Source organism: Perognathus longimembris, chromosome 15, assembly GCF_023159225.1.
Source record: "Perognathus longimembris pacificus isolate PPM17 chromosome 15, ASM2315922v1, whole genome shotgun sequence".
Lineage (NCBI taxonomy): Eukaryota > Metazoa > Chordata > Mammalia > Rodentia > Heteromyidae > Perognathus > Perognathus longimembris.
In genome coordinates, this window is record NC_063175.1 from 50,914,770 (window position 1) to 50,934,084 (window position 19,315).

The 19,315-nt window shown below is 41.4% G+C and overlaps 1 protein-coding gene across 1 annotated transcript; it reads left to right on the plus strand.

Moving 5' to 3' along the window:
* The first annotated feature begins 4,000 nt into the window (after positions 1-4,000).
* On the plus strand, positions 4,001-19,064 carry Serpinb10 (serpin family B member 10). The gene is made up of 8 exons (XM_048363441.1): positions 4,001-4,030; positions 7,269-7,446; positions 10,077-10,142; positions 10,839-10,976; positions 12,056-12,173; positions 14,022-14,164; positions 16,184-16,339; positions 18,630-19,064. The coding sequence occupies exons 2-8, from the start codon at positions 7,279-7,281 to the stop codon at positions 19,032-19,034; spliced, it is 1,194 nt and encodes a 397-aa protein (XP_048219398.1). The 5' UTR covers positions 4,001-4,030; positions 7,269-7,278; the 3' UTR covers positions 19,035-19,064.
* The last annotated feature ends 251 nt before the right edge of the window (positions 19,065-19,315 follow it).

Below are 19,315 nucleotides of genomic sequence, written 5' to 3' on the forward strand. Positions count from 1 at the left end.
TTATTAGTCATTTGGTCTGCTAAAAGAAGATGACACTCAGTTTATCCTTGCAGAACTTTATTTTATAGCATGAACATTTATTGTGTTATTTATTATTTTATATAGTCGTGTTTTGTTTTACTTATTATTCACTGTTTAAAATGACTGACTAAATTATAGGAGCAAGCGATAAGTTTCCATCTAAATAAATATATTTACGTGTGCTGCCAGGTACCACTGGTTCATTCCTGTAATCCTAGCTATTCAGGAGGCTGAGATCTGAGCATTTCAGTTTGAAGCCAGATTGGCCAAGGAAGTTCATTGAGACTCTTATCTCCAAGTAACCAGCAAAAAGCCAGAAGTGAAACTGTGGCTCAAATGGTAGAGTGCCAAACTTGAGCAAAAAAGCTAAGGGACAACCCCAGTACTAGAACACAAAAAAATAGAAGTCTATTTATTTATGTTTATAATGAATTATGATTAAGTGTTCTCTCATAATCTTCCATAATAAGTGTCCATTTGTTAGGGGAAATTGTAGCATTATGTGTCACACAGATGTGTCTACAACTCATATGTAATTCAAGATATCTAATAAACAGACATGTTTACCCTCAACTATTTGTTTTCCATTGTTGGCTTAGAGTGTGTGGTTAAGGCTTATTATTCTTTGTTTTTTGTCAGCTCTCCTTTCCTATAACAAAATACCTGAGATGAATCACCTTAAAATGCGGTTTGCTTTAGTGCAAACTAAAGCAAAGATTTAGAGGTTTTAGTCTATGGGTGGTTGTAGCTTTTGAGCCAATGGTGAGGCATCATGGGAAATTCATAATAGAGAAAAGATGCACACATCCTGGCCAGGAAGCAGAAGAGATAAAGAGAGCATGACCCATAATTCCCTCCAAGGGCGTATGCTCAAGGGGTTGAACCTTCTCCTCTTAAATGTTTCCACCATCCTCTGAAAGCACCAAACTGAAGGCCAAGCCTTTAATGCCCAGCCCTTCAGGGGAAATGTCAGATCTTAACTACAGCACCTCGAGTTTTGGGAAGTGGATGGCATGGCCCACTTGTGGGAACCCAGAAAACATGAACAGGATGAATGAGCCAAGGGGCATAATTACAGTCACACCAAAAGATGCAATTTTGAGTGTATGTAGGGTGGCTTTGTATGAAAAGGAAAGAAGAAGAAATGGACTGGAGCTGCTTTCTCATAGCAGCCAAAGGTGTAAGCAATTCCCAACCGTTTATGCCCTAGTGCTTTGGGGACCACTGTGTACCCAGAAGGACACCATGAATAATCACCACACTCAGGCTCAATAGCAAGGTCATGACTTGGAGCAGAAAGTCCAGAGCTGAGGAGATGGGGTGAGGGCAAGAGCAGAAGGGAACACAAGATGGATGCTTTTAAGTGGCTCAAGTAATGGTGAATGCTTTTGAGGATGTGCGAGCAGAGCAGCATGTAAGTCAACACTGGGTCTGGAATTGCATCTCCAGTGCCACTGCCTGGAATGAAAATCTGAGATGCTGGTTGGTCCACTGAGAAAGGGTGGCTAAAGAAGTGCCCTCGTGCCCTTGAGTATTCAAATCCCAGCTCAAATGCCTACAAAGAGTCTGAACAGGTGCCACGTGCGACTCCTCTGTCTTCTTCAGATCTTCCAGTGTGAGCCTTTTGTCCTTAAGATTGATATGAACTCATGTGTGAATGAGTCCAGGCATATTATGTTTTTCCAAAAATGCTTGGTACAGATAATATTCATAAGTTCTCATTTTCTATAATCCTTATTATCTTAAATATATAAGTTGTCCAGCATAACAGAATCTCAGAAGGATGTTACTCCATTAATTTTTTAAAGCTCAATTCATGTATTCTTGAAATTTAGAGACTTTTTTTTTTTCTGGTTTTTTTTTTTTTTTTTTTTTTGGCCAGTCCTGGGCCTTGGACTCAGGGCCTGAGCACTGTCCCTGGCTTCTTCCCGCTCAAGGCTAGCACTCTGCCACTTGAGCCACAGCGCTGCTTCTGGCCGTTTTCTGTATATGTGGTGCTGGGGAATCGAACCTAGGGCCTCGTGTATCCGAGGCAGGCACTCTTGCCACTAGGCTATATCCCCAGCCCCGAGACTTTTTGTTTATTGCTTTCTTTTATCTATTTTTTAAAATGTGTACCACTTTCTTATCAGCAAAATGGTTGAGCAGTGACTTTATGGATAGTTTTGAGTGAGTTCTAAAAGGCCCATCTTTTGCTCTCATTATTGGGGTAATTCTAGGTTCAAAGCACTTTCCAACATCTGGGGACATAATTCTATAACCTTTGGGCATTCAAAGTGCATGGCGAAGTTTATGTCATAATTCTTGCTCGTTGTGAGTTCAATGATTTCCTTTTTTATTCCTTTTTTGTGTATTTCATCACATTGAGGTCATTGTTTTCAGTTGGTAATTTTTGTTTCATAAATTGTCCCGATCACCTCAGCAGAGTTGTGCGTCTGTAGATCCACACTTTGCCCCAGTTCTGGGAAATGCTCAGACACCACTGGGACTCAGAATTTGTATCTTCCTCAAACAGCAGGTATGCTGAAATGATATCGCCACAAGTCAATGGGGGCTTTGGGAGGTCAAAGGATGGATTAGGGAATGAGGGCAGACTGCCATGATGGAGGAGGGAGTACCCATGAAGAAGAGGAAGAGAATAGAGCTTTCTTTCTCTGCTAGGTGAAGTTTAAATGAGAGCCAGAGGAGGCCCCTCCCCAGAGTTCCGCCAGCTCACACTCTGCTCTCCAACCTCCAGGCTCAGGAATTAAGAGAATCACTGGGGCATGTTTAGGCTACTCTGTCTGTGGTAATCAATGATCATAATCGAAATGGACAAAGACAGGTGCTATCTACCCAGTTTTCCTTGTGCTATTCCATCTGTTTCCTTCTTCTGGATACTGATTAGAACACAGTGGCTGTACCTGAAGAGCATTTCTCTATTTCTGAAAATATCTTGAATCCCTAACAAACTCACAATGTCTAGTGCCATAAAAGACGAGAGGATAATTCTCCTTCCTGTTCTGAATTCATGTTTAGTTAATTTCTATGCCTGTAACCCTTCCTACACATGATTACATACAGAGTTAAAGAAGGCCATAAATAGCAATAGCAAACAAGCAAATGGAATGGTGCTGATCAGACCTGTGTCTTAATATAGGATATGATTACCTCTTTCTGTTTTCTGCTTCCATTTGGCAACCTGACAATGTGCCAGCCAGTCCTCTTGGTATAGGCAGTATATGAGTAAATAGGGTTCTAATGGACAGGTGATTGAGTGGGAAAAGAACAAGCCTTGGGTGAAAATGAGCACAACTTCATCTGTGTGACTTTAAGGAGATGAAATGACTGCTTGTGTTATCCTCATGTCTACATAGATGTGTTTGATGCAGTATAAGGAAGTAGCACATGTCTTCTTGCTGAGCAGCGAAGCATCCCGAATCAGGGCTGAACTCCTGTCTGTCAAGGAGAGCAGTCCTACCTGGAGCCTCCACAGGAAGCCTTCAGCTAAGCCTAGGGCCAGGTCTGCACCAACACTGCAAATGGGAACAGAAAATATCCTCCCCAGTGTAATACTCCAAGAGCAGCTTCAGCAGGTTAACAGTAAAGAACGCCCCAACCAACAGCTCTCAATGCAGTGTTCTTTATTATTCTACTGATTAAAAAAAACTTCACCAGGAGAAACGATACTAATTGTGGTTAGTTGGCAGATCCCACAAGGAATTAAGCTCTGATGGTTTGACTCAGAATTTGTCAGAATTCAGGTCTCTACATGCAGACCTGAGTGGAAAATTTGGGTAATTAAATAGTTCAGGCAAGACCTCAACTATCTATCTCTCTTTTCATTTGAATATCTGGCTCAGGAAAGCCAGAAAGGAAGAGTATACTGACTTGTAAGAGCCAAGTAAAGGGTGGGGCTGGAAAGAGGGAGGGGCTGTTCTTTTCTTCAGTTAAAATTACCTAACTCTTCAGCCACAATTTCTTACTAAAGGACCTAATTGCCAATTCTGCTCCAGCAGAGAGGAACAAGGTATTGTAAACATCCCTCTGGCTAATTTTTTAAAATGATTTTCTTTGTAGTAGTACCTAGCTAAATAGCAAATAATCAAGCTCACCCTCTGCAACTCAAGATTGTATAGATAATTCTCTACCTCTGGAGTGTTTGTTTTTTTTCTGCAAGTCAGAGAGATTTGACTTTGATCTGGGTGAAAGTTGGTACTGAAGTTGAAGGGAGAGAGGACATTCATTGCAATGGCATCACAGAAATTGTTTGATTTTTTAAAACCAGGAATTGTGAAACCACAAGTGGACCTGCCGTACCCTAGGTGCTCCTTAAACCATTCCTGTGCCAGCTTCCTGCTCGTGTGTGTGTGAGTTACCTGCCGAACCCTAGGTGCTCCTTAAATCCTGCCTAGGAAAAGGGCTTTCTGGGAATCGAGATGTTAGGGGAGCAAAGGAGAATGTTATCTTCTGATGTGGTTGTAGTAGGTGACATTGTCACCAGCAGGGCCACACATCTTGGGTCTTCTCTCAAGGTATGAGAGACTGGACTACTTACCATGACTCTTCTAATTGTCTCTCTTCCTGTTAGAACTCATTCTCCATCATCCCTTTTCTCTGTCAAAATTTCAGAGACAGTGAGCTACTCTGACAAAAACAATTGCATTGAATTTCAGGAAAATGGAGTTTTAAGTCTGTGTTGTTAGTTAGCTATGTATTCTCAGTCAGCTTATTCGATCTGATCTTGAGCTACTTAGCAGATAAGTGGAATTTTACATGAAGGAGACTCCCAATTTCTTTTCCACTGTTATATGTAAGAAGCAAACTGTGTATGGTGAGACAGTTTAATCAATGGCACTCTACTTTTTCTTAATTTCTTAGTCCTCTTCAGGACAGATACATGATAGTTTATAGATAAATAGATGATAGATTGGTATTATAGCTCTTGAAAACTGCAAACAGAACATTTTTCTTGGAGAATTCCATGGGAGACTTCTGATTTGCCCAACATTTGTTTGAATAAATTATTTCCTGTAAAACCTCATCCACAAATTGAGCATCTTTCAGAAAGCACTTAGCACCATTGGATTATATGAATGGCTTAGGACTTCCTTATAGTTCTTTCTTCAAAAAAGATCAGGTCCTAGCTACTCATGGGGCTAAGATCTGAAGGGCTGAAGTTTGAAGTCAGTCTGTGCAGAAAAGGCCATGAGACTCTATCTCCGAAACAATCAGCAAAGCCGAGTGCCAGTGTCTCAAGCCTGTAATCCCAGCTACTCAGAAGGCTGAGATCTGAGGATCACAGTTCAAAGCCAGCCAGGGCAGGAGAGTCCATACGACTCTTATCTCCAATTAACCACCAGAAAACCAGAAGTAGGGCTGTGGCTCAAGTGGCAGAGCGCTAGCCTTGAGCTAAAGAGCTCTGGGACAGTGCCCAGGCCCAGGGTTCAAGCCCTATGACTGACAAAAAAAAAAAGAATCATCAAAATTCTGGACTGGAGGCATGGCTCAAGTGGTAGAGCACCAGTTGAGCAAGCACAGGGACTTGAGTTCAAACCTCTATACCCACAAGGGGGAAAAGTTGAGGATTTTAAAAAGTCTTATAGGTGGCATCTCATACATTAACAATAATATTAATGCGAATTTTAATGAGGCTGAAGATAATTTGATATCAACTTTTCACAAGTAGTTCTGTTATAGTTCTTTTATTCAGGAATTTATTACAAAGGGACAGGTTCTGAAATAACATACATTTTAGGTAGAAGGATGAAATTCCATGATCTTAAGATGTTGCTTTCCACCTTCTTCATGCTGAAAGTGGTTTGATCAGGAAGAAAAATATTTTCCAAATGAGTATATATCATGAGTTTATATATATATATATATATATATATATATGAGTTTATATATCATGAAGATAAAGCTTCACAAGAAGGCAGTGATCAAAATGTCATTTGAATGGATGAATATGCTAACACAAAATCCTGCACATTGATGTACCAGGGCTTATCATTTCAACTCCCCTGGTGTCCAGGGCTTCTGGACCAGAGCCACTTCCTCCCTTATGATCTTAACGGATCAGAGAAGTTGTTTCTGACATAGGACTTTTTATTTGTTAAGAAAAATGCAGTCAGGTTGCCAATACGTTACTAAGGGTATAGAATCTTACAGAACCGGAAAGGTTTCTGTTTCTTTTCATGCCAAATAACAATAACATTAGCCTGGGACTGCTATGAGCTTTTGTAGCTGGCAGAAGCCACACCCCGGGTGTGAGCTGAAGGTCAGAAGCTGTTTGGGTAAGTGTGAGGGTATTGGTAGGAGGAATTTCAATAGTATTGTGCTAACTCCAAACCAGGCTGAAACCAAAGCACTCTACACATGCCTCTCCCCGATTCTCATATTGGTCACAGAGAACTGACTTCTCCAACGCCCTAGCTCTAGCTTTCCAGAGGGCAGATACTATCAGTTCAAGTCCAAACCACACAACTCAGTCACTGATGGAGGTCCTAAATACGGAAATTTGATTTGTGTCAGTTGCTTAATCGAGTTGAAAATTATTTGACCATAGAATGACAGTAGTTTGAACTAACTATGTGTTTCATAGGGACTTGGTTTTAAGTGACAGTCCAATTAAATTCTCAGGGTAATTGGAAGTGAAATTTGCAAGTCCAATGTGATACCCAAACAGGGAGAAAGCTTGGATCCTCTTGTTGGAGACTAGTGAATAAGCAAAAAGAGAACTCACTCTCAACTTTTCTGTAGGTATTTCCTATACAGTGGGCATGCTTTCAAGTTCAAATAAATTAAAAATGGTAGGCTGGAGATCAACCAATGAACACTGTAAACATGGAATAAACAAGGATGAGCAATATTTCTTTATACTAAGTCTAAAAACTAGTGCTGTTGGTACAAAGCAGTACATGAAGAAAATTTTATGTCTGATGAGTTTGCAAAGACTTGTTGTAAACATGAAGAGGAGTGGTGTGGATAAGACTTGCTCGGGATGAACTCTATTGTTAACAGACCCCTCTTTGATGTTCATTGCTGTTCAACATGGATGCATTCATAATCTTACATTCTCCATAATTCCGGGTGGTAATATGCAAAACAATAATGTTGGGCTCGAATGCCACGAAAGTCCTCTGAGCACCTATCTATTTATGTGCATAGAGGCAGGTAGCTATGTATGATGTATACTTTTCCAAAAATAAAATAAATGGAAAGTATTTTGTTAACATATGCTGCATCTTTTGTTTTACTGCTCTTAGGTTTTTCCCAATGGACTCCCTAGCAACATCAATAAACCGATTTGCCCTGGAGTTTAGCAAAAAGTTAGCTGAATCTGCTGAAGGGAAAAACATTTTCTTTTCTCCTTGGGGCATCTCGACTTCCTTGGCGATGGTATATTCAGGTACCAAAGGAGCCACCTCAGCCCAGATGGCACAGGTAAGGAGAAGTCTTCCAGAGCAATGTGCTCCTTGATTTTCATTGCAGCTTGCTCCTGAAAACCCAGAAACCCAGACATTTTATAACAATGTCTTCCAAATCAAAAGATAGGTTAAAAAATAGTAGAAATCAACTTGGAAAATCCTTAACACACACCATAACATAATAATCAGGGAATGGATAAAGGCTGACATCCTTTATCTAACTCTAAATCAAACTTATTTTGATATTAACATGCCTCGAGAAATAGTAAGTCAACTGTTAAAGAATATGATTTCCCAGAAGGATTTTCTTGAAGACAGATGGGCACATATATGTGAACATGAAATAATTGTGCCTTACTTGGCTGTTCATTGAATCTTTGGTTGTCTGGCTGAACCTAAAGAGAACAGTAAGAGAATTATAATGTAGGAACCATGCCATTGTTAGAAAATGTTGCTATCATAAGCATCCTCAAAGCATTGTGTGTCCAAATATGTAAATAATAAAACACACACAAACATATAGTACGTAGTCATGCATATCTGTGAACATGTATACATGTATACCTACCCTCATAAAAACTTCATGTTTTTTAAAATAGAAGTAAAAATGAAGAACAAATTTAACTCCCAACTCTTGCAACAAGATGTCAGAATTTATACCCATGATGGTGACCCTCTGTGGCAAGTTTAGAAACAGGCAAAACCAGTTATGGTGGGTAAAGGAGGTTGTTATATGTGCTGTGAACTTGACCCTAAGATATCATCCTAACTCCAGTAGTTCACAAAATATTATTAGGTGAGGACTGAAAGCATCAGAATCCACAACAGGAACAGAATATTCCCAGTTTCCAGCTGTGTGATGATGGGTTGATTAGTTAGAAAGGCTTAATCATTCGCCTGAAGTAGGTCTGTTTTGTGGGTGCCCACCTGTGTTAAATTTTCGTAGCTTTGCTTGCCAAAAGGATGCGCTGAGATGGCCACGCACCTCATTTCCTGCAACCAGCAGTCCTTCATCGGTTACCGTGTGTGTATGTGTCTCTGTGTGTGTGTGTGTGTGTGTGTGTGTGTGTGTGTGTGTGTGTGTGTGTGTGTGTTGCAGTCCTGAGTGCAAGTAGGGTCCCGGATGAGGGCATATCCTGAAGTACCTATCGCCACCTGCTCTTCTGCTGCCGGAAACAGGAAAGTCACATCCTTCCCAGAACATCCAAATTAAGTTTGCGTGTGAACACCAGCACTATGTCTGTGGGTGTCAATTTGTGCTAAGCAGCGAGAACCAAAGGACTTAACTCGAAAAACAAATTAACTAACATCCCTAAACTTTTCACCAGAGTTAAGGTGGATGATTGTCTTGTTGAAGTGGTCTAAACAATGACTTCAAATGAACCCTTTTCCTATTTTTCTCCTATGAGTGTTTCAGTGGCTACATAATCATTGCACACATTTATGTTAGTGTCATAATGCATGTGTGCAATGTGCAATGATCAAAGCAAGGCAATTTATTTGTTTCTCTCCTTAAACACCATTTCTTTGATTTTTTGTTTTCTAGTTCTGTGTTAACTGTGTCTTAAATTGTTGTGAACCAGTACTTACTTTTCTTATTGGACTGTATTTGGTGACAGATGTCCAATCCAAACCCTCTTCAACCCCCCACTGTGTTAGCCATTGTTGTACTGAGGATTCAGAGACAAAGCAAACTCTAACCAATCTGCTCGACCCTGTTCTCCTAACACTTCTGTACCAGAGGTGTGCGGGTCCTTACTCACTCACCAATCAACCAATACCTGCTGAGTGTTCTGTGATTCCATTCCATAGCGACTCCAGGAGAATAGATGGCATCAAAGACCATTTCGGGGCACAGTCACCTCTACTGCCTCCTTCTTGCCATGAACTCAGTTCCCTAAATACTTTCATTATGAATGTGAGGGCCTGGCTTTACTTCACTTAGCATAGTGACCTCCAGCTCTATCCACGTTACTGAAAACAGCAGGACTCTCTTCTTTTTCATTGCTAAATAATAGTCTACTGTCTACGGGGACCCTATCTTGGTTGTCCATCCGGGTGTGTAGGTGAGGTATAAGGGAGGGATGTGCCGCAGATTCCTTGTCCTTTCCAGTGTGCCACCTCCAGGACCCTCCTCGTGTTCAGTGGTTCGAAGTTCTCTGCACTCTATTGGGCGGGGGGGGGGGGGGAGTCTTGCTATTGTTTTATGGAGACCTTATTGTACAGGTGTGAGGTGATTGGATGTAAAGTCGGTGAAGGCCTTTCCTCTAGTGGCAGTTTACACCTCAGCTGGTCCCCAGACATCTCAACCTGGGTGTATTTTCAAAACAACTGCAGATAAAAGTGAATTATGGGAACCAGGAGAGTTTTTACCTCACGCTATTCTCCAGCTCATCCTAAATTCCCTAGCAAAAGTATTCAAATGAAGACACTAGTTACTTAAATTAGACTTCTTAAATGTGTACTTTCAAAGCAGCTATTGGCTTATTCTACTACTTTGCCACATCATTTAAGTCAAACCAAGGGTTTCATTGTTCATTTCTCTGTTCTGAAGGTAAGGATGTCTGACTTGTACTTTCAGATGTGTTACTTACTCCCTGTGAATACTTCTCTAGGTGTACTCATGTGTCTTTTTTAAACTTATAGGTGCTTCAGTTTAACAGAGGCAGAGATCTCAAATCTGGTCCTGAAAGTGAGAAGAAAAGGAAAATGGTATTTATTACCTTTGGGTTGCCATTTGATAATTCAGGAAACAGTTTTAACCATTATTGATTTTAGTGGTTAAATCATTCAACCTAGGGGCTGGGGGTATGGCCTAGTGGCAAGAGTGCTTGCCTCGCATACATGAAACCCTGGGTTCAATTCCCCAGCACCACATATACAGAAAACGACCAGAAGTGGGACTGTGGCTCAAGTGGCAGAGTGCTAGCCTTGAGCAAAAAGAAGCCAGGGACAGTGCTCAGGCCCTGAGTCCAAGGCCTAGGACTGGCCAAAAAAAAAAAAAAAAGAAAGAAAGAAAACAAAAAAAAAACCCCAAAATTCATTCAACCTATAATAACCCATCCTGAGTAGCCCTTCTTAGAGACATATAAAATGATGGCAATGCTGTACAAAGTGTGAGGTATCTACTATCTTTTAAAAAGAGTCCTATTTTCCCTGATTTTTACCTTCTTGATACCTCTCAAAACGTCAGTATTTTTAGCTATGTTCTTGACTGGCATTAGAGAAAACAATGTCTGCCTCCTTTCATTAATGCCATTAAGGCAAATATTTCATCTGTCTTAGAGTTGTTTTCAGGTTTCATTTGTATGTCATCAAATCATTTTATTTAGCTAGAAGTTGATCACATACATGTGGGTTTACTCACTGTTACTCGGGGGGAGCAAGTCAGTCTCTTTTCTTTTCAAGGAATTCAACTCAGGCAAGGTGGACGGCATACACTCTGACTTCCAGTCGCTTATTGCAGAAATCCTCAAGCCTGGCAACTCCTACATACTTAAAACAGCCAATAGGGTCTATGGAGAGAAGACATACCCATTTCTCAGTGTGAGTGCAAATCCTTAAGTTCATGGGGGGCTGGAGGGGGGGAGAATCTTGTCATGCTTTAAAAAGGGAGAACAGGGGTCCCAGGGGTAAATCTCAGTGTGGTCAGTACTTCCTGATTTAGACCAGCTGTGAAGGAAACCAGAAAAACAAGGGGGAGAAGGGTTTTCAAACCAGATGAAGTTATTAGAACTTTATATATAAAGAATAAAGGAAACTTCAGGTCTGACCCATGTACACAGATAGAAATGTGTCCCTGGCTCAACCCTTGTCTCTCTCACACACGCGCCCAAACCCAACAAAGCACAAAACTAAATAGATGAGCTTAAGAGGGGTAAGTGGGAAGGGAGAGTGCGTGGCGGTGCTGAGGAATTGTGTGGCCGTCTGGCCTTGGGAACAAATTAGGGCGCAGTGTTCCTGTCAGGAGTCTGGAACATGGGACCGAGAATGATCCCAACGCTCTCCTTCCCTCATGTGTGAAGCCCACCTCGGCCTTCTGTTCTGGTTCAACCCCCACCAGGGCAGCACAGTCAGCCCTTGGCTTCTTTGAGACTCTCACGTGGCATCCTTTGGCAGGAAGTAAGGAGAGAAGGGCTCTGGTCCTCTACAAAAGAAAAGCAGGCCAATGGAACCTTGTAGCTAGTTATCACTGATGATGAGCTCATGGACTCGTTCTTGCCTTAGGGGTCCACAGAAGGCAGTCGATAGCCCCCCAGGTCTCCTGCTTCCACCCCTGCCCGTGAAAGCTCAATAAACTCCCGAGACCCTTTGACCATTGGCATGGTTTCTGTGCTTTCTTGCCATTCCTTTCCATTCTACTCTCATTTCTACATATGAACAAAATAGATAAGAGGAGATGGGACCCAGAATATGTTCCTTCCACATCTGCCATTCTGGATAACTAGTCGAAGAGGGCGTTGTTTAGACTTAGGTCAAAACCATGGGCGAACAAAGAGTGAGGAGAAGGAGGAGTTGGGAGTTGGTGCTTTTTCCATCTTCCTAGATTTTTACAAAACAGTCTCAATAGGTTTGATTTCTCCACTGTGCATAAAAAGAGATTTTTTTTAACCTGTGTCTTTCAGAAATACTTTGAAGACATGAAAACGTATTTTGGTGCAGAGCCACAGTCTGTTAATTTCATGGAAGCTCCTGGCCAAATCATAAAGGAGATCAACTCTTGGGTTGAGAATCAAACCGAGGGTGAGATGTGTTCTCCAAGCTCCGTCTGTTTATCCGGATCTGTGCTGTGTGACTATGAGTTGCAGATACATTCTACATAATCTGAACTGTTAGGTCTATTCACACCAAGAAGGTTTAGATCCTCCACTTTTCTGATAAGTCTTGTCTAAAATATTGAAATGAAGCTACCACTTCACCCCAAGAGGAAGTGATCATAGTTCATAATCTAATCTTCTCAAGAAATTTAGGAGTAAGAAGAAGAAAAGTACAAATGCAAATATAGGTAAAGCAGTGGCTCCATTTATTTATTTATTACATTTTTATCATATTAGAGTCGTCGTACAAAGGAGTTGCCGTTCAACAAAGTGTATGAATAGTGTGTCCTGATCAATGTTGTCTTTTTCAGCATCCTTACTCTTTCCTTCCCTCACTTCTCTTAATTTTTTAGGATATGAGTTGACCCTTTTGCTATTTAACAAAGCTGTTTATGTATATAATGCATCTTGACAAGAGACTATGATCTGCCTCATCTGGCTTCGAACCCGGGTCCTCAAATCTCAGCCTGATGAGAATTGCAGGCGTGAGCCACCTGCACACAGCACAACCTCTTAACACTATCAGACTAAAGTTTTGAAGGTGCACAAATATTTAGATCTTACCCGCAATACATTCTATTAATAGATTGCCCGACTTATGTTTCTTTCATTCTTTACATAATATGAATGAGATTTATTTGCTAAATCTAATTTGGATTTGTGGCATTGGCTGATAGGTGGTAACTTGGGGTGTCTTTTGTAATGTTTTACTTTGGGGAATATGCTTGCTTGATAATAAGTAATGAGAGGACTTTGTATTTTATGCCTTGAAACATTAGGATTCACTTGTCTCGATGGCTGAGCGGTATCTGGTTTTGGGACGTAGTTAATGACTTGAACGTTTTGAAGTTAGGGTTTCTCTCCCTCAGTTTCCTACGTAGTGTCGCGTTTCTATTAATATGTCCTTGGAGATTCATACATATCAGCTTTTAAATCCAAGTGTTACATGCTATCTTCTATTTTTAAATCTTGTGCATAGCTTTCTTTTGACAGTTTGAAATACTAACCTATCATTTTTTGTGGAGTCTCTGTTAGAAAGAAATGGAGTTTTCTGGAAGTTGTCGCTCAACCTCTTTCTTCCTACATTCATTATCAAACATGTTGGCTTCACAACAAAGCTTTCATGCTGATGTGATTTGTTAAAAGCAGCTTACATTTGTTATGCAGAGGAGGATTTAAGTTTTGCATTGCCACAAATGTTTACAATGTTCTAATCAATCTCCACCCCCTACCTCCTTCTTAAAACAATTTCAACATATTTCCTTGTTACATTTTTATAGTTGCAAACAGTCAGTTTGAAATACATTTTGAGAGATGATGGATACAGTTGTAATAAATTTCGAAGTAGTTCACTCTCCATTATTCTTTTTCCTTCCCCTTCCTCCATCTCATCCTTAGTAGTCTCTTAAATGTATATTCTGTGCTTATCCACATATAGGTAATGCATGTGTAGATGTGTGTGTGCAAGTGTGTGTGCACACACATGCACAAGCACATGTTTGTATGTGTATATATATATTTCATTTTATCCTCCCTCATTCCCTCTCTACCTCCCTCACTCCCTTCTCTTTCTTTCTTTGCTGTGTGAGGACCAAACCTAGCACCATAGCTATGATAGTCAAGTGTCTGCCATCAATTCAACCCCTTAGACTTGAAAACTGGAAACTTTGTAGAAAAAAAATTCAGCATACAGAAATGATACATTCTATTTGTATATAATTAAAATGCACGTCTTCTCGCTAGCCCTTTGAAACCTGCCTTGGTGCCCCCATAGGTAAAATTCTGGATCTTCTGCCTGATGGCTCTGTGGATGCCCTGACCCGGATGGTCCTGGTGAACGCCCTGTACTTCAAAGGAACCTGGGAACAGCCGTTCTCAGCACAGAACACCACAGCAAAGCCTTTCAGGGTAAACAAGGTAGGACCTAGTTAAAGATCATTTTGCAGTTTCCCACGACACCATTTCGTAGTCACCCTGCTTTCTGGTTTTATATTCCTGTAAACTATGGCTGTTCACAGGGAAACAGTGATTGAGCTCCGAAATCAGCTCCCCCTGGAATTTCCCCGTTCACTGTTTGTCTCTGCTTTCTGCCTGCTCACATATTGTCTGCTTCGTCGATGATCATGTGAGCTGGGAGGACCGGTGTCGTACGCCTTTCCCAGTTGAGGAACACACAGCAGCCCAGTGAGTGGGAGGCGGATTTGTTGGAAGAGATCCACAGCCACAAGCTCCACACTACAAATTCTGTTCTTAATCTTCTAAACCAATTCTACGGTCTACCCCAATCCTTACCTTTCCTTAAGGAAAAGACAGTATAAATGTTTATTCTCACCTCATTTGTTAAGGTTTCTGTCTGTGTTAGGACATAGCACACTTGTCCCTAAAATAAGTAATAGAGTGGGAAGAAAGGAGACTAATATAAATTAAAGATTTATTTCATGGATTCCAAAGGCTGCGTGTCAGCCTCACGAAATAAGAATCTTTAAATATGGGAAGATTTCTTTTGGTTCATGGTACAGGAGGTCAGCCCGTGGTTGCTTGGCCCTGTCTATTTGCACCCATTTCGAGGTGGAACAGGTGGTTTATTTTGGTGGCAGCATGTTTGTGGAACAGAACACGGTATCCAGGAAGGAGGGGAGAAGGGGGGGAAGAGACAGACAGAGACAGAGAAGAGAAAGAAAAGAAGAGGAGGAGGTAGAGAGGAGACACGGGAGGAAAAGAGAGAAGGGGAAAAGGATGAGGAGAAGGAGAGGCAGGGAGAGAGGGAAGGGCGGACCAGAATTCCATATTCCCTTCAAGGACATAGTTCTAATGTCCTAACTTCCTCCCTCTAAGTTCCGCCTAATACAGATTCCACCATTTCCCCAAAGCACTATCAGATAGGCAATTGAGCTTTCAATACACAGCTTACAAGGTGATATACAACTTCCAAAGTATAACAGGCTAGAATATGACTAGGTCTTGGGTTCTAATTATATATAAGGGCTTGGATGTTGTCAGGGATTCTTTAAAAGTCAGTCTTTTCAAAGAAATTGCTTATTTGAAACAGGTTCTCCGTCTGCATCCCTGCCTGGCTTTGAACTCAAGGTCTTCCTGACTTAGCCTCTCAAGTGCTGGGATAATCATGTTCTTCTCAGTCTTTTCAAGTATGTTTCTCAAATCATTCTCTCAGGCTAAATCCTAACTTTCCTGTGCTTCTAATACACAGAGTGGCCAAAAATGGCTACTCACAACCCTTCCTATCTTCTAGAGACCATGCTCCTATCCTATTCTAAATTCCTAGGAAGAGAAACACCAGCATTGGTGCTGAGAATCTTCTCGTATACCTGTGTGGACATGCGCAATAGGCATCTATTAGCCGTGGGACACAGACGGGGAAGGGACCAAACACAGGCCAGTGAAAAAGTTGCTGGATAAGGACTAAAGTGAATTTATTCACCAGGAATTTCCTCTTTCAAGTGATGGGAAAGAATTCTGGACTAGCACAACCATAACAGGAGCTAGCACTAGGTAACTGGGAGGAACTGGGGGGCCTAGAGGTGAGCAGAGTCTCCAGGCTGAGATCTGAAGATCACGACTCAAAGCCAGCCTGGGCAGAAAAGTCTCTGAGCCTTTTATCTGCAATTAACAACCAGAAAACTGGAATGGAGCTGTGGCTGAAAGTGGTAGAGCACAAGTCTTGAACAAAAGAGCTCAGGGATAGTGCTGCGGCCCTGAGTTCAAGCCCAATGGCTGACCAAAAATAAATAAATCAATAAATAAAAATAATGAAAGCAAAAAAAAAGGGCTGAGGATGTTGCTCAAGAAAGTGCCTGCCTAGTAAGCATAAAAGCTTAAATTCAACATTGCTATGAAAATAAACAAATAGAAAGGGTCACAGGTAAGAGTTTTTTTGGAATATCTTTCCAATATCTTTGTTAAATTTTTTTCTAATAGACTACAAGCAAACCAGTGCAAATGATGTTTCTGAAGGAGAAACTTCCAGTCTTTCACATTGAGCAGCCGCGAGCCACAGGCCTTCAACTCCACTATGCCAGCCGTGACCTAAGCCTGCTCGTACTCCTGCCTGAAGATGTTGAGGGACTGGGACAGGTAACTCTGTGGCTGTGGATCTTGTGTTCGCCACTGTGTTTTAAAGGACCAACATAAGGATAGGTTCCTCCTGCTTCTTAACTCCCGTAGAGGAGACAGTTGGCTAACATACCCTGGTTCTGTTAAATTGGTGCTATTATTCTTCAGAATATGAAGTGATCTATAGACATTTCTAGTAGGGGGTGGTCATATACACAGTTGCATGTACAACACAGACAGCTGTTCTTTTGGTCAATTACACTGCTCTGTAGACTGATTACTAGAAGCTTTCAGTAGGCCCAAGTCTCCTCATGCCAGTAGAATCTATGCAATTTGAAGTTAAATTTTCGGTGGTAATGGGCATCAAACCTAAGGACTTGCATATGCCAAACAGATGCTCTACCACTGAGCTATGTACCCTATCCTATCCTGTATTGATTTATATACTCACTTAAGTTTATATATTGCATGTTCTGTAACTCTTTTCCACGTTTTTATCAAGTAAACAAACTTCAAGAGAAAGAGCCTGTACCAATAGCAACTTTCTAAATTGTTTGAGCTGCTTAGCAGCCAGACTTTAAAGTCTAATACTCCGTCAGATCATGGTTCTGAGCAATGCAAGGATCAGAGGAACATTAGTCTTCTATGTAGAGGGTAACCTCTCACTTTTCTCAGTGCCCAAATCTTCATGTATGCCAGACCATTAACACCTTTTCAAGTTTCCATGAGCCTATTGATAGGTAGGCTGAAAAGACTGCTTAGTGGTTGCATGAAATATTAAGACACCCATGGACAACGTGCCGTTATAGTCATAACTTGAGTGAAGGCTCCTTCCTAGGAGTTTGGAGTCCTGAGCTAGAGATCATGGCACAGTGTTAATGTAGGACGTTTGAAAGTGTATCATCAAGCCAGGCGCCAGTGGCTCATGCCTTCAATCCTAGCTACTCAGGAGGCTGAGATCTGAGGATTGTGATTCAAAGCCAACCTGGGCAAAAAAGTCCATGAGATACATATCTCCAATAACCTATTCAAAAAAGCTGGAAGCGGCACTGTAGCTCAAGTGGTAGAGCACTCGCCTTGAGCAAAAATGCTCAGGGACAGTGCCCGGACCCAGAGTTCAAGCCCCAGCACTGGGAAAAAAAAGAAAGAAATGTGTCATCTACAGAAGTACAAGTCATCTAAAAACGAAAATGTTTTCAAAGTGGCCAAACTCTCTGCTTGGAAACAAAGGTATAATTTTTTAAAAAGTATAATTCATATACCCATATAAGTATGCACTCATCTATATGTCACAATACATACCTATATGTATATAGGTATATAAATGCATGTATATGCCTATGTGTATATATATAGTTATGTATTTATTATGACATAAAAACATTAAGAGGAGTACAAGCATACTTATACATTTTACAAAACCTTACTCCTAAGGTTTGAAGGCTTTCTTTCTGTTTCCTTTTGGGTGGGTGGGGGAGTGTCATGATTTATAGTATTATGACTACAGAGTGAAAAAATTATGCAATTTAAGAAAATTGCCTAAAACTATTTTTTCAATTAATTGTCTCCTATGTCGAGAAGACTAACAGTTGTGTCCTATGTTTTCCTTGCCATCATGGTGATAAATACCTGACAGAAATGACATAGGGAAGAAAGATTTACTTGTTCATGGTTTCAGAGGTTTCAGTCCATCACGGCAGATGGGAGGGGCAGAGTAGAGCTGATCACTTCATGACGGACAAGGAGGGAGTGGATCAGTAACTGGGAAGGTCCAGGGCAAGACATACGCCTCGGGGTTGTGTCCCCCATTGGCCCACATCCTTCAACTAGGTCCTATGCCCACAGTCACCATCTCCTAATCAGACATAAGTAAATTGAACCATCCATGAAGTCTAATGGTACTTGAAATATCTTCAGAGATACCCAGAGGTGTGCTTGTTTTTCTAGGCACTTCTCAAGATGAAGCATTACATGCTGTGATGTGCAATCTCTACTAGAGTGTGCACATCTAGAAGTTTGTGTCTATTTGGTGTATTTGAGTAACTAGTTGATGTCTTGCCTACCATGGCAGAAGTACTTCCCATTTGAGACAAAGTCTATTTCTTTTCCAACCTGGAAGCCACAAAACTGCACAGCAAAGATTTCTTCAGGTCACCAGCAGGAAGGTTTTCAGGATACAACCAAAGGAATTTCCAGCATGTGTGTGTGTGTTGTAAGTGGGGGTGAAGGGAGTAGGATCGCTTGGGGTCTGTCTCCACCTGTGTCTCTCTCCACTTTGGAATGACTGACTTCCCTGGTTCTGACTCCACAGCTGGAAGAGGCCATCACCTATGAGAAGCTGAATGAGTGGACCAGCGAAGACATGATGGAGCTGTATGAAGTGCAGCTGCACCTGCCCAAGTTCAGGCTAGAGCAGAGCTACGACCTCAAGTCTGCCCTGAGCAGCCTGGGGATGAGTGACGTCTTCAGCCAGGGGAAAGCGGATTTCTCAGGGATGTCTTCAGAGAGAAACCTTTGTCTGTCCAATGTGTTCCACAAAGCTTTTGTAGAAATCAACGAAGAAGGCACAGAGGCTGCGGCTGGCACTGGGAGCGAGGTGAAATTCCGAATGAAACTCCCCTCTATTGAGTACAATGCGGATCACCCGTTCATCTTCCTCATCAGGCACAACAAAAGCAAGAGCTTCATCTTCTATGGAAGGTTCTCCTCCCCCTAGACCCCTCAACCCCTGTGTCTCTCAGCGAAGCAGACCATCTCACGGGAGGAGAAGCACGCTAGCACATGGAAAAGCAGAGCGGGCACACAATTATGTTCAATATCGAGATCCCTTTTTGCTTTTAAACATCAGCACCTAAATCTTGGGCCTTAGCACTAGGAAAACCTATGTTAGGTATACATGAGAATTGTGTTTTATATTTGTAATTATTCTGTGAGTCTAAGATGATCACCAAATAAGTTTCATTTAAAAATAGTTATTATGTGTAACATTTTTAGCAT